Raw genomic sequence first — 15,617 nt, 5'->3', positions numbered from 1 at the left:
GCTTTTCCACCACTCCTATACTACTTACTATCCAAACTCTTTATCTTGACTGCAGGCCCTCTGTTACTGTACTTTCCCCAGGCTTCTGACATTCCAGCCAGGTGTCCTCCTTTCTGATCTGCACGCATCCTAAGCTTCTTGCTCCTTCTCCCTGGAATGATCTTCCCCAGTATCATCATCTGGTAGGCTCCATTTAGATCTGTGTTCTAATGGTAGTCCCTCTAAAGAGGCCTTTCCTCACTCCCCAGTCTAAAGTAGCTATGTATTCTTCATAACATTTCTGATTTTATCATGTGTGTGTATTTGATTTTCTCTCTTTCCTCACTACACAGTAAGGTCCCTGAGAGCAGGGATCTTGTGTCTTGCACATCTATATTTCCCTAACACTTAGAACTCTGCCTGGCACATAGTAGGCATTCTAAATATTTGTTGCATGAACAGACTAAATCCTGACCTTTGTTTGACAAGTACTGCTTTACCATTCTCAGTAATGTTTCACCCATTCTCTTTGGATATTTTGTTTGTGTAGAACCAAATGCAGTGCTTACTTTTGGCCATCATCCCACTCATTTTGGCACTGAAATGACAGTATAAGATGGTGCTGCTAACTCTCAACTATGCATGTCTTCTCTCCACAATAGGATTGTAAATCCCATGAAAGCAGAAACAAGGCCTCATATTTCCTTGGTATGCCTTTGTAGTTCTAACCTCCATAATTGAATGTATATAAATGTTAACTTTAGAGAAAGGGTTAAGACTAGTGGCTTAATCATATGTTTAAGTATTTCTAGAATATACTGGTCTGTGTGTCCCAGAGCTAAAAAAAAAAAAAAATCTCATTTTGATTTATAGTTTTAAAAAATTATAACACAGAAATGTTCTGGACTATTTTTGCAACTTCATGTTCCAAAACCCTGTTTTATTTGGCCTATTATTACTTAGGCTAGGTGACCAGAAGCAATGCTCTCAACCTCCCAGTTCTTTTCAAATTAGGCAAGGTGGCCTTAAGGCCATGTTCTACTACCCTGTGACCCTAGAGAAGCTGCTTGAACATCTTTGAAATTTAGTTTCCTTATTTGTGAAGAGTTAGACTCTGATCTCTGCGGTTTCTTCTTGGGTTAAACAGTCCATATGATTCTGCTCCTGTGAAAGGTAGGTCACCTATGGAAGAATTACTGTAGAAGCAAATGGACTGATGATCAGTGCTATCGGCTAGTCATTTGAAAGGAGAGCATGTGTCATTCCCCAGGGACTGCACAGGGACTGGGTTTGGCTCGACTTTATGGCTTGCTGACTCTGGGGTGATGGGAGGGGGTCAGGAAAACGGTTTTATAAACAATGAAGATGGCGGAGAAGGGTTTGAGGTTGCTGTCTGTTTACACATTCTAGGAATTATGTAGCCACTGGTGGCTTATGCTCTAGTGTTAATATTACAGTAATGGGACTGCAGCTTCTCTTCATTTTAAATGTATTCTAGATAATTTGGTAGCTTAAAGCATCAAAGAATTGAGAGGTTTTTTTCTAAAAACACAATTACCATCTAAATTAAATGCACAATATATTTCATAACCATCAGAAACAAGGAATAGTGAAACAATGTTCTTTAAAGTTCAACAACTCCGATTTAATTAGGATTTCTAGAGTTGTTCACATGCTCTTAATTGTCGTATTCAGTAACTTTCTCCTGGGACTTTAGATGATATGGGTAATTTTTCTAATATTTAGCATATTATTTGATTGTTTCACAGATCCATTTCCACTCTACAGCTTTGTGTAAGAAGCTGCAGAATGATAGTTACACATCATTATTCTCCTTTGGTTTCTCTCTTTTGACTATGATGTCAAACCCTTTGATTTCTGTGCTCCAGAAACACTGTGCTGCTTTTTTACCTCACTGACCCTGCTATTCTATCCCCCTTTACTGTCTGATAGTCCTTCCTCATCTGATATGTTATAAAGGGGAGAGAGATTCTATTCTTCACTCACTAAATTCTTTCAAATAATTAATTCATTTCTGTGGCACTATCTACTACTTAAATGATCTTGACTTCCTATAGTGGATTAAAGATGGCTGCAAATACTTTGTGATTTTTCCCATCAAGAGATGGAGTCTGTTTCCCTTCCTTTTGAATCTGGGCTGGATCTCTTTCCTTTTTGCCCCATCAAGAGGAAGAAATGGTGTGGAGTAATTTCTAAGGCTGGACCTTGAGGAGATTTGTAGCTTTTGCTTTTGTGTGCTTGTAACGTTCCTACTTAGAACTTAGCCACCTTGCTCTGAGGCAGCCTAAACAGCCATGTGGAGGAGTGGCAAAGCCCCTGGTCATTAGCTCAAGCTGAGCTCCAGGCCAGCAGCCATCCAAAATGCCAGCCCTGTGACTGAGGCATTTTGGACCTTCCAGCCATCACAGCGTTCCAGCCAACACCATGTGAAACGGAACTGCCTCATCATCCCACAGATTCATCAGAAATGATGAATGGTTATTTCAGTTGCTAAGTTTGGGGATGGTTTGTTACATAGCAGTAAAGAACCAGAACAAAAATTGGTACCTAGAATTGAGGTGTTGCCACAAGAAAACATCTGGCATTGGTTTTGAGACCAGGTAGCAGTGAACCTGAAGGGGAAGTAAGAAGATTATTGGACTTCCCTGGTGGCGCAATGTTTAAGAATCCACCTGCCAATGCAGGGAACACGGGTTTGAGCCCTAGTCCGGGAAGATCCCACATGCCATGGAGCAACTAAGCCCGTGTGCCACAACTACTGAGCCTGCGCTCTAGAGCCCGCGAGCCACAACTACTGAGCCCGCGTGCCACAACTACTGAAGCCCGTGTGCCTAGAGCCCATGCTCCAAAGCAAGAAAAGCCACTGCAAAGAGAAGCCTGTGCACTGCAATGAAGAGTAGCCCCCACTCACCGCAACTAGAGAAAGCCTGTGCGCAACAATGAAGACCCCATGCAGCCATAAATGAATGAATGAATGAATTAAAGTTTTAAAAAAAGAAGATTCTTAATGGTGGCTCGAAGAGCAGTGAGGAAATTACTATTGGAGGATATAAAACGGTACCCTTGTTATGTATTGACAAAAAAATTAACAAGATTGACACTTACAGTAACATGGAAGATAGAAAATGAACCTAACTGATTTGTGGATCTAGCTTAGATTTCCCAGCAGAATATTGGAAGTACCAACTGACTTTTTTAAACCACTTACGACCAAAGTATTGTAAGAGGGAGTTTAATTATAGAAGAAATGGTTCAGATTTTAAGTAGACTTTAGAGGACATATTTCCAATCCAGAATTTTCTGGGGTCGTGAATAAAAACTGTTTCTTTCAAAGTAAGAAATGGCCTCAGGTAGAAAGATCAGATCCAGAGTAGCACTAGTGCAGTAAAACTTGGTCTTAAGGTGCAAATAAAAGCCAGGACACAGGTCTAGGACCCTGTATTAAGACTTCAAAAAGATTTAAGGCAGTGCCTCTTCTCAGCTAGATAGAAGGGCTTCTAAGAATCTTAAGGGTGTTGTCCCATAGCATCCTGGACATGATTTAGATGACAAGATCCTAGACTTAAAGCCTGAACTTGATGCCATAGCAGAATGAAACTTTTCAGGGACTTGGCAGAGGGTGAGGCTTTCATGTGGGAGGAATGTAAATCATTTGTGGGCAGAGAGTAGACTGCAGTGGATTAAACACTGCTGCACATTCTTTGCCACTTTTCCCACTGAGAGGGGGCATTTGCCTCCTTGAATCTGGGCTGGTACCTGACTCCTTTGACCAATAGAATACAGTGGACATGACACCGTGTAGCTTTGAGAGCTGTCTCATAAAAGACTGCAGGTTTTACCTCTTTGCTTGGAATGCACTGTTTTAGAACCCAACCACCAAGCTATGTGAGGACACTCAAACAGCCACAAGAAATCTCACACAAAGTACCAGCCAGCAGTCAGCACCAACTACCAACCTGATGAATGAGGACATTTTGGAACTTCCAGCCATCTTTGTGCCAGCCAACACCAGCAAATAAAAGAACCACCCACAGAATCACAAGAAATAAAACTATTTTTAAGCTATTAAGGTTTGGAATATGCAGAATAGTTAGCCAAAATCCTTCCCATCTATATGCTTCCAAGTTCTAGCCTCTCTGTGGAAAGGCTTAATCATCTTAGATACACCCTGCCTAACACGTGAACGTAATATTCTTCTGCCTTCTGCATTTTTGTACGTTCAGTTATTTATTGTACAAATACTTACTGTACACTATGTGCTATAAACTGTGGAAGATCCTATAATACCACAGGATCAGAATCGGAATCCTTTGACCCTGTTTCTCCATGGACCTCTCTTAGGACATTTGATTTTGCTAAGTGGCACTGAATTTTCATTTACAGTGACTATTTCATTCACTGCTTTCTTTTCAAATATATTACAAAAGTTTTCCATATTATTTCTGGCCCACGTTATTGAAATAGCCTTTCAACCACCCCCTTGTTTCTAATCCTTCTCCTCAAATCCATCCTGCAAATCTCTCTAACTCAGTGACTCAGTATTCCTCTACCTTACACCTGAGTCTTGGAAGGTTCCTGTAGTTGATGGTAGCTGTTACTTTGTAGTTTGTGGGGAGGGGGAGCACTCTAGACATCTGAAACTTCAGGAAGACTTAAAAGGTAGGCACTTTCCCCAGATATTTCATTGCCAATCTATCTTGTGAACTTTCTCCTCCTGGGAGATATGAAAAAAAAAAAAAAATTGCTGGCCTCACCTAGACCAACTAAAGTGTTCTTTAAGAGTGGCCCTGGGTTTAAGTTTCTTATAAAAGTGCCCCAGGTGATTCTAACGTGAAGCCGAAGTTGAGAACCACTGTCTTAGATTTGTGATTCTCAAAAAGTGGTCTCTACACCAGCAACATCAACATAGGAATTTGTTAGAAATACACATTCTTGTGGCCTAATGCAGACCTAATGAATCAGAAACTCTGAGGGTGGGACCTATCACATTGTGATTTCATAAGCTCTCCAGTGATTTATGAACATTGATGTTAGAGAAACACTTTACTAGATGAATTCTAGTTCCCTTCTAGGTCTCAAAACTAGTGTCTGGCTAGTGATCATTTAAGTGCTTGAGAAATGCTAAGTAATTGTCATCAGTTTTCTGAAGAGTGGTTCAGGGGGTTATTTATAATAGTATAAAGCAAAGGAGCAAATTAATCCTGGATACTAATGCATCATTTCTCAGAGAGAGAACTCAAAGAGCTCGGTGCTTTGTGACCACCTAGAGGGGTGGGATGGGGAGGGTGGGAAGAAGATGCAAGAGGGAGGAGATATGGAGACATATGTATATGTATAGCTGATTCACTTTGTTATAAAGCAGAAAGTAAGACACCATTGTAAAACAATTATACTCCAATAAATATGTTAAACAAAAAAAAAGACCAAAAAAATTGCAGTTGGATATATGTTAGACCCAAGAAACATCTCTTTTTTAATAAATTTATTTATTTTTATTTATTTATTTTTGGCTGCATTGGGTCTTCGTTGCTGCACGCGGGCTTTCTGTAGTTGTGGCGAGCAGGGGCTACTCTTTGTTGTGGTGCGCGGGCTTCTCATTGCAGTGGCTTCTCTTGTTGCAGAGCACAGGCTCTAGGCACACAAGCGTCAGTAGTTGTGGCAGCCGGGCTCAGTAGTTGTGGCTTGTGGGCTCTAGAGCACAGGCTCAGTAGTTGTGGTGCACGGGCTTAGTTGCTCTGCGGCATGTGGGATCTTCCTGGACCAGGGCTCGAACCTGTGTCCTCTGCATTGGCAGGTGGATTCTTAACCACTACACCACCAGGGAAGCCCAGACCGAAGAAACATCTTGATGAGAAGTAGGACTAAGCATTTTGAAAGGATGTAAGGTGATTTTAAAATCAATTTTCAGTGAGAGTAATATAGAGAAACCCCATTCTGTATTGTTTGGCTGTGTCCCTGCCTGGGGCCAGAGACAGAGAGCTTTGAAGTAGCATCCAGTTCTCATCATACAATGACTCTAAATACCATCTGATCATCATTAGTTTATTTTTTCACTGGTTGTTTTGGAAATGCTTTCAAAGTAAAACAAGGACTAGTGGGAAGTAAAGACTGGCTAACTTGAGTGTTGTTGTTCCAGTCTTAGAGACTTTGGGGTGAGATTGTCAGATGAATTCATGTGCTTTGAAAAGCTTTTATGATTTTTTAACAAGGCTTAAAAGCTAAAGGAATGGGATTAGGACCATAAAATCCTTTACTTTTAACATTGTTTCTTTGAACTGATTTAGTGCGTTTGTATATTAGAAATAGAGATCTGATTTGGATTGGATCCTCATTGTTTGCAAAAATATGGTCTGGAAAAAATTTCCTGGACACACAAACAGTATTAAGTTTTGTAACGACAAAGGACAGCTATGCTCTAACTCTCCAGTTAAGCACTTCAATTAGAAAAATTAACATCATTTAACATGTAGGAATGCTTGAGACTTTTCATACATCATTAAATCCAGATGCTATATATTTATATAAAGTCTTAAATTGTTCAGTGGAAAATGTTCAGTAGAAAAAGTCTAGCTGAGAAAGCAGATTATATAGTATGTAAATGGAGACATTGTGGAAAGCTATATCCTTTGTATCTTTGTCTTTCAAAGATTAAAATGGAACCCAGTTATAATGCAGATGTTGGGGTAAGTTGATGTCTTAGTCCCTTCAGGCTGCTATAGCAAACTACCACAGACGGATGACTTAAACAATAAACATTTATTTCTCACAGTTTCTGGAGGCTGGGAAGTCTAAGATCATGGCACCAGCAGATTCAGTGTCTGATGAGAACTCACTTCCTAGTTCATAGATGGCCACGTTCTTGCTGTTTCCTCACATAGTGGAAGGGGCAGGAGAGCTCTCTGGGGTCCCCTTTATAAGGGCACTAATCCCATTCACGAGGGCTCCACCCTCATGACCTAATCACCTCCCAAGGCCCCACCTCCTCATACTATCACGTTGAGGGATTAGGATTTCAAAATATGTATTTTTCAGGGACACAAACATTCAGTCCATTTCAGTTAGGGGAGGGAGTTAAATATTCAACTTTTTTTTAGCTGTTGAAAGAACTCAGACTGGCTTAATTGGATTAAATGGTCTGGACAGTGTGGTCTGGTGTGGACAAGGCCTGAGATTTTAACCTGAGGACCTGGGTTCTAGTTGTTACTATTTCTTGCCAGTTTCGTCACCTTGGACGAGATAACTCCTTTGGGCCTGCCTTATTTTCCATGTTTATAAAATGTGAAGAATAATATTTATCTTAATGGTTTGTTGTAGGTATGAGACAAATTAATGTAAATGAAAGTGCTTTGAAAGTAGGAAAACAGATATTAGATTATTAATAACAGATTTTTATTTGTCCTCTTATTGACGAGGAACTCATCAAAGGAAATCTGAATTAGATGATTAGAGGAAAAGTTTATAATTCTTAAAAAGATGAACAGGAAAAATTCTCTACAAATAATTCTCAGTTAGAATAAATATGACAGGGCTTCCCTGGTGGTGCAGTGGTTAAGAATCCACCTGCCAATGCAGGGGACACGGGTTCAAGCCCTGGTCCAAGAAGATCCCACATGCTGTGGAGCAACTAAGCCCATGTGCCACAACTACTGAGCCAGTGCTCTAGAGCCCATGAGCCACAACTGTTGAGCCTGCGTGCCACAACTACTGAAGCCCGCACACCTAGAGCCCGTGCTTCACAACAGGAGAAGCCCCCGCAATGCAGTGAAGAGTAGGCCCTGCTCGCCGCAACCAGAGAAAAGCCCACACGCAGTAACGAAGACCCAACGCAGCCAAATAAAAAATAATAATAATAACAATTAAATAAATAAATAAAATAAAAATAAGAAAAAGAATAAATATGGCGAACTTGTAGTCAGTTGTGGTTTGCAAACAGGTTAGTTATTGTAGTTTCCCATTCTGATTATTTTAAAATATTACTGTAGTTGGAGGTTTGTGACTCTTCTTTCTTTTTGTGCTTAAAGTAGAAAATATATTTGCAATATCTAAAGGAAACTGTATTGTGCAGGAAGTATCATTACAGCTGGGTAGCATTCTGGAGTTATGCAATAAATTCTTTCCTGGCACATTACGGATGCAATGCAGTGGAAGAATATGTAAAATGTTTCACAGATCAAATGTCTTTATTGTGCTTAACTACACATAAATGTAGTTGTGTATCATATGTTGTCAGTCTTTTAAAAATGAATTGTGAATAAGAAACTCATATTCCAGTGGTGCTAAGTATGAATTAATACACGCTGAGTTGTCACACACTAACTGTGCTTTCTGGCCTGCAAAATAATTTGATCTTCAGTAGTAATTATAAAGAAGGCTTTACACATGGATTGGTAAATCCAAAGTAAATTTCAGACATGCTAACTCTTTGATCTTTGAAAATGACAAGGTTGCAAGAGTATTGCTAAAAATACCTTAAATACAATTTGGGGTCAGTACTCTGAGCCGGATTTTGAGTACTTAATAAACCGAAAAAGGATTGTGTCTTCCAGGCAAATATATAAACCTTCTCAACAAGTTTTCAGAGGATACATAGGCACTAAAAACTGCAATTTTCACACCCAGCTAAAAAAAATTTTGTGTGTTTTAGAATGTTCTCACATTTCAAACTAATCAGTATATATGTAATTTAAGCTATTGCAAATGATTGAAGTAGATGCTAAAAATGACTTTTATTAACCTATAAGGTAAGAAACAAAAACCAATAGGTTTTAATATAAAGGTAGCTACATTTAATAATGTCATAATTTCAGAGAATTTCAGTCATATTTCTGAGCTGTGTCTTAAAAAGTTATTGACTTGTAACTATATTTAATGAATCAGTAGGCTAAATTTTAAGAGCACTGAGTCTCATTTGGATAGATATATGATAAAGTGCAGAAATTATATGGTTTGACAGGCTATCTGATGAATGCAAATAAGACCAACTGTGTATGAGGATTGAATGAGCGAAATTAGCATATGGAGACTGCTTGGAAGAAGCTAAGTGTTCATCTAAGTGTTGTAGATACAGCATTTTAAAATATGTTAACATCTAAATTTCTGTAGAAACTTCTCTGTAAGTTAAGGAAGTTCAGAGGCTGAGTGCAATCTGGTATGTGGATGGGGTCTTATATAAATAGCTTTGCCAGAATGTCTCCCAGTGTGAAAAGTAAACTGGTCTATGAAAATCCACTTGCCATGTAATGTCTTATGATGGAGAAGGTCTCTAATGACAGTATCTCCAATTTTGTTTGTTTGGATGACCACAGCTATTTCAAGATACCTATACTTTCTCACAGAATGAAGACAATCACAGAGATGGTGTGTCTAAGAAATTTCAAAAGGTGTAGGCCTCCTGACTGAAGCACAGTCAACTTATTGGAATCATTTTTTTTCATTATAGTAAGTATAAATATTTAAAGTATATTGTTTTGGCCAATGTTGACTTGTGCTCTTTGTTGAATAAATATTTGCTGTCTGTGAAATACCCTTATTGTTAGAGCTGTTTGTGTTTACATTCTTCTACAATTTCAGTTGTGTATCTGAAATGAATATAACTCCCAGCATCTTTGAGGGGACAAATAAAGCCATAGACTTTGAGCTGGCCAGAGCCCTTAGAGATGATCTCATTCACTTTCTTTATCCATTACAAGAAATTCTTTTGCAACATCCTTGACGGATGGTCATCTTATTCAGCTCAGCCCTGGTAGAAGGGCCTGAACTATTTCACAGAACTATTTTTATGGATGTTCCACTACAAATTAAATCAAAATGTCACTTTCTAAAATGTGCACCCACCTAGTTCTGCCTCTGGAACAAATCCACTTATTCTTTTTTTTTTTTTTTTTTTTTTTTGTGGTACGCGGGCCTCTCACTGTTGTGGCCTCTCCCATTGCGGAGCGCAGGCTCTGGACACGCAGGCCCAGTAGCCATGGCTCACGGGCCCAGCCGCTCCACGGGATGTGGGATCTTCCCGGACCAGGGCATGAACCCGTGTCCCCTACATCGGCAGGCGGACTGTCAACCACTGCGCCACCAGGGAAGCCCCCACTTATTCTTTAATCCAAGAGGTAGTCCTGCAAAAATGTAAAGATAAATTCTCAGGTTCCCCTAGTCATCTTTTATCTCAGCTGAATATCATAAGTTACCTGTGTTCCTCCATAGGAAATGGTTCGTAAACAAGTAGCTCCTGATTATTTTGTTGCCCAATTAGTCTTTAACCTATGACTGAATGTTGGGTTCCAGGTATGATCTTACCAGGCAGATACAGAGGACTGTTGCCCCTTTATCTGGGTTCATGATTTAATATGGCCACAGATTATAGTCATATTATGGCTATATTTAGTGTAAAGATAGCATATGGCTATATTTTGCATAATAGCTATGACACAATTAGCTTAATGTGTGCATTCATGTCAACTAAAATCCCTAGATATTTTTCACAAGTTCATCCAGCAATGTTTTCTGCCCTCCTTTCCTCCCATCATGTTGATGATATGTTGGGGTCTCAGCCCAGACTTTCTGTCGCATATAATCCTCTTGTTTTTGGTTTTTGTCTTGTCTTGACACACAGTTATGATTAACTGCAGTGGATTGAAGCAGAAGGGGAGGAGTTGAGAGTTAGAAATAGACCCACTAAACCAGAGTAAGGGAGAGAAACCCTGGAAAATTATTTTATCAAGCATAGGTCCTAACAGGAAGTTGAATCCATATAATATGATGATGGCCAGAGAGGATGCAGGTGGAAAGTGGTGCTCCAGGCTAGTAGTTAAAATCAAGGATCCTGGGATGCCTTAGCAAGGGGGAGAGCATGAAGGTATAGGGTTCAGGGTCAGATGGTCAGGAAGATGTTAGGGCTGACCAGCAAAAGAAAAGACACTTATTCATAAGTATCAGAGCCTCTGTAATGGGATTCTGGGGTTCAAGGCAGGATACCAGTCCCTTGAAGGAAGACTAATGAGAACAAAACAGTTTTTCTTGGGGGTGCTACCAGTACTAGGGTATCTAGAAAGAGAAACTCAGACCCAGGAAAGATAAGACTTAAGACTCAAAAAAGTGCAAGAGAAGTCCGTGGATGAAGGTTGCAGCTGAACCACCAGCAAAGATGACCATGCTACTGTGATTCTTTTTAACCAGAATTGTTATAAATCCAAATATTTCCTTTTATCTGTCTTACTCTGTGCCATCTTATAGGTGGTCTGGATTTTACTAGTTAACAATTTTTTTAACGATTTAGGTAAGGCTGAATACTACATAAGTCATTTCTGTAAAGAGCATTGTGTGAATACTTTAAATATGAAAATGCAAAATCCACCTTGTTTTTCTGAAGGCAAAAATAATAATAGTATGTGCCCTTAATCATTTATACTATTAGTACTTTGCCATCAAAACATTAAACATGAGAGAGAGTCCCTTCCACAGTGTTGTAACTGGGGCTTCCTTCCCCATCCATTTTTTAAGCCATTACCATTTTGTGCCAGCTTTTAAATACGCTAAGTTGGATGCGAACGTAAGTTACAAAGCAAGAGCTTGGGGGGAAAGGAGATAATGTATTAAATCACAGTTTGTTCTGAACATAGAATTGGTACATCCCTCTAATCCTAAGGGATAATTTTATAAAGCAGTGCTTCCTCAAAGGAAATTCCTTATCATGGTTGAAACACAACTCTTAGGCTGTAACCGATGCTCCAGACTTGGGAGTGGAATGTAAAAGAGAGCTTATTCAGACCATTTGGAAGGTACAAAATGTGGCTGTTAGAAATTAGTAGCATAAGAACAAGTTTTCCTAAAGTTGATTGAAGAAAATTTGGCTTCTGGTTTTAGTAGCTTAGCATGAAGTGAAGATGCAGGAGGAAACTAGATAGTTGCTTCACATCCTGCACCAAATAAATACCTTTACAGATCCAATCTGGCTGCCACCAAATGGTCTCTCATCTAAGGGACTTTACAGTGCTCAGTTGGTACAGCCTAAGTTTTCGAATGAAACCAGGAAACTTTGGTACCTTTTGATCATCAGTCCTGCTTCCCAGGTTTTGCCCCTGAGCTAAATCCTACTTGGTTATGTACAAGCCTTAGAGTTTAAGCTTATTTGGGGTACTTGCTTCAGTGGTTTTTCTTTTATTTTCCTCCTCCAGTTTCTGCCCTCCTACAAGGGAAAGTCATGATTACACTAACAGAGCTAAAATGTTTAGCAGACGCCCAGTCGTCTTATCACATCCTAAAACCGTGGTGGGACGTCTTTTGGTATTACATCACCCTGATCATGCTGCTGGTGGCCGTGCTGGCTGGAGCCCTACAGCTCACACAGAGCAGGGTTCTGTGCTGTCTTCCATGTAAGGTGGAATTCGACAATCACTGCGCCGTGCCTTGGGACATCCTGAAAGCCAGCGTGAACACCTCCTCCGATCCCGGGACGCTGCTTCCGCTCCCCCTCAGAATCCAGAACGACCTCCACCGACAGCAGTACTCTTACATCGACGCCGTCTGTTATGAGAAGCAGCTCCACTGGTTCGCAAAGTTCTTTCCCTACCTGGTGCTCTTGCACACGCTCATCTTTGCAGCCTGCAGCAACTTTTGGCTGCACTACCCCAGTACCAGTTCCAGGCTCGAGCATTTTGTGGCCATCCTTCACAAGTGCTTCGATTCTCCATGGACCACCCGTGCCCTGTCAGAGACGGTGGCTGAGCAGTCAGTGAGGCCCCTGACACTCTCCAAGTCCAAGGTTTTGCTTTCTTCCTCAGGGTGCTCAGCTGATGTTGATTCCAACAAGCAGTCGTTGCCCTACCCGCAGCCTGGCTTAGAGTCAGCTGGCATAGAAAGCCCAACTTCTAGCGTCCTGGACAAGAAGGAGGGCGAACAGGCCAAAGCCATCTTTGAAAAAGTAAAAAGGTTCCGCATGCACGTGGAACAGAAGGATATCATTTATAGAGTGTATCTGAAGCAGATAATAGTCAAAGTCATTTTGTTTGTCCTCATCATAACTTATGTTCCGTATTTTTTAACCTACATTACTCTTGAAATTGACTGTTCAGTGGATGTGCAGGCTTTTACTGGATATAAGCGCTACCAGTGTGTCTACTCCTTGGCAGAAATATTTAAGGTCCTGGCTTCATTTTATGTCATCTTGGTTATACTTTATGGTCTTACCTCCTCCTACAGCTTGTGGTGGATGCTGCGGAGTTCTCTGAAGCAATATTCTTTTGAGGCGCTGAGAGAAAAAAGCAACTACAGTGACATCCCGGATGTCAAGAATGACTTCGCCTTCATTCTCCATCTGGCTGATCAGTATGATCCTCTTTACTCCAAACGCTTCTCCATATTCCTGTCGGAGGTCAGTGAGAACAAACTGAAACAGATCAACCTCAACAACGAATGGACGGTCGAGAAACTGAAAAGTAAGCTTGTGAAAAATTCCCAGGACAAGATAGAACTGCATCTTTTCATGCTAAACGGTCTTCCAGACAATGTCTTTGAGCTGACAGAAATTGAAGTGCTAAGCCTGGAGCTGATCCCTGAGGTCAAGCTGCCTTCTGCAGTCTCACAGCTGGTCAACCTCAAGGAGCTCCACGTGTACCATTCGTCTCTGGTGGTCGACCATCCTGCCCTGGCCTTTCTAGAGGAGAATTTAAAAATCCTCCGCCTGAAATTTACTGAAATGGGGAAAATTCCACGCTGGGTATTTCATCTGAAGAATCTCAAGGAACTTTACCTGTCAGGCTGTGTTCTACCTGAACAGGTGAGTACCATGCAGTTGGAGGGCTTTCAGGACCTGAAAAACCTGAGGACCCTCTACTTGAAGAGCAGCATCTCCCGGATCCCACAAGTCATTACAGACCTCCTGCCTTCGCTGCAGAAGTTGTCCCTTGATAACGAGGGGAGCAAGCTGGTTGTATTGAATAACTTGAAAAAGATGGTCAATCTGAAAAGCCTGGAGCTGATCAGCTGTGACCTGGAACGCATTCCACACTCCATTTTCAGTCTGAACAATTTGCATGAGTTAAACCTCAAAGAAAATAACCTTAAAACTGTGGAAGAGATCATTAGCTTTCAGCATCTCCAGAATCTTTCCTGCTTAAAGTTGTGGCACAATAACATAGCTTATATTCCGGCCCAGATTGGGGCATTATCTAATCTAGAGCAGCTCTCTTTGGACCATAATAACATTGAGAATCTGCCCCTGCAGCTTTTCCTATGCACCAAACTACATTATTTGGATCTAAGCTATAACCACCTGACCTTCATTCCAGAAGAAATCCAGTATCTGAGTAATTTGCAGTACTTTGCTGTGACCAACAACAATGTAAGTAAATCCATTCTGCCCTTTATTTGGCCAGTCATTTGAGCATCTGCTGTTGCAGTGTGATGTAGTTAAAGATAATGGACTTTAAGTCATACTAAGCATCCTGAGCTCAGCCTGACTACCACTTCTAGACATGTGACCATGGACAAATTATCAAAACACTGAGCATCAGTTTTTCATCTAATTTACCAGTTGTCATGGAGATTTTATGAAAAAATATATAAGCATTTGGCACAGTTCATGGCTTTTACATAAACATTACAACTGAAGTGTTTTAAACTAATTAATTAGTTATGGCAGGGCTTGCTTTCATTTTGGAAAAGTCTTAAGTATTTAGAAAGTTTCATAAAACTTTTCAGCTTTCCAAATCTGTCATAGGAGAACTTTTTGTTAAAAATACTGTGATCATGAATTATTCATAAGTCTTTTTTGTGATACAGTAAGAAAGACTTGAAATCTCCATGCATGTCTAGAAAGACAATTCAAAATGAAAGGCCTGGTTCTATAATGCAACACTAGGGCTCCTTAGAAGCTTTTTCCAGCATCTATGCTTTAAAAATGAACCATAATTTGCAACAGTAAAGCCAAATTAAGGAAAACTTAACTTTGCTGAAACAAGAAAAAACAAAATAAATGAGTAGTTTCCTACGTTAAAATGTGAAGGAGGAGGAAAAAGACAAAAAATCATGCTGGCTGAAAGGGCAAGAGGATGACGGTAATATCCATATGGGAAGAAGAAAAAAAACCTGTCAGAAATCAGGTCTGCCAAAAGATGAAAGTGATCCTCCTCTAGTTAAAAATGAGAACTATTTTCTTCCGCTCTACCCGAAAAGGTACTATCTCCTGGACTTTTTGTAATTCATATTTCATGCTAAATATAGCTACAAGCATGGTGTTGGCTAGTAAACATATTAATCACCAGACAGTATTTTCAGAAACCATGGATTGTTGGAAAAATACCAGAGAGTTGGGGAATGAGGCAAAATTCATACTGACTTTTAGAATTCTATGACTTTACTCATATGTAAAAGGATAGAACCCATTTTACAATAAACAAAGCATCTTCATGTCTTAAAGGATTATGAGGTTTTAAAACTCCTTTAAGGTTGATCTAGATTAGCAGTTAACACCAGAATTACCTGAAGGGCCTGTTAAAACACAGATTGCTGAGCCCCACTCCATGGTTCTGATTCAGTAAGTAGGGCTTCAGTTTGCAGTTCTAAAAATCTCAGGTGAAGTTGGTGCTGCTGGTCTGGTGACCATACTTTGAAAACTACAGGTC

General features: G+C 40.2%; 1 protein-coding gene across 3 annotated transcripts in view; it reads left to right on the top strand.

Moving 5' to 3' along the window:
• The window catches only part of LRRC8B (leucine rich repeat containing 8 VRAC subunit B), a 74,696-nt gene that overhangs the window by 40,802 nt on the left and 18,277 nt on the right, over nt 1-15,617 (top strand). For all 3 annotated transcript variants that reach the window (XR_014015211.1, XM_081225956.1, XM_081225957.1), the window contains exons 3-4: nt 9,336-9,438; nt 12,171-14,335. Coding sequence is in view for 2 of the 3 variants with exons in the window: in XM_081225956.1 (XP_081082082.1) it covers nt 12,197-14,335 (2,139 nt within the window). In the remaining variant the exon portion in view is untranslated. The remainder of the gene's footprint in view (nt 1-9,335; nt 9,439-12,170; nt 14,336-15,617) is intronic.

The sequence above is a fragment of the Mesoplodon bidens genome (assembly GCF_964165515.1).
Source record: "Mesoplodon bidens genome assembly, chromosome: 2".
Taxonomy (NCBI): Eukaryota; Metazoa; Chordata; class Mammalia; order Artiodactyla; family Ziphiidae; genus Mesoplodon; species Mesoplodon bidens.
The sequence above is the reverse complement of the archived record's forward strand: the minus strand, read 5'-3'. Positions and strand labels throughout refer to the sequence as shown.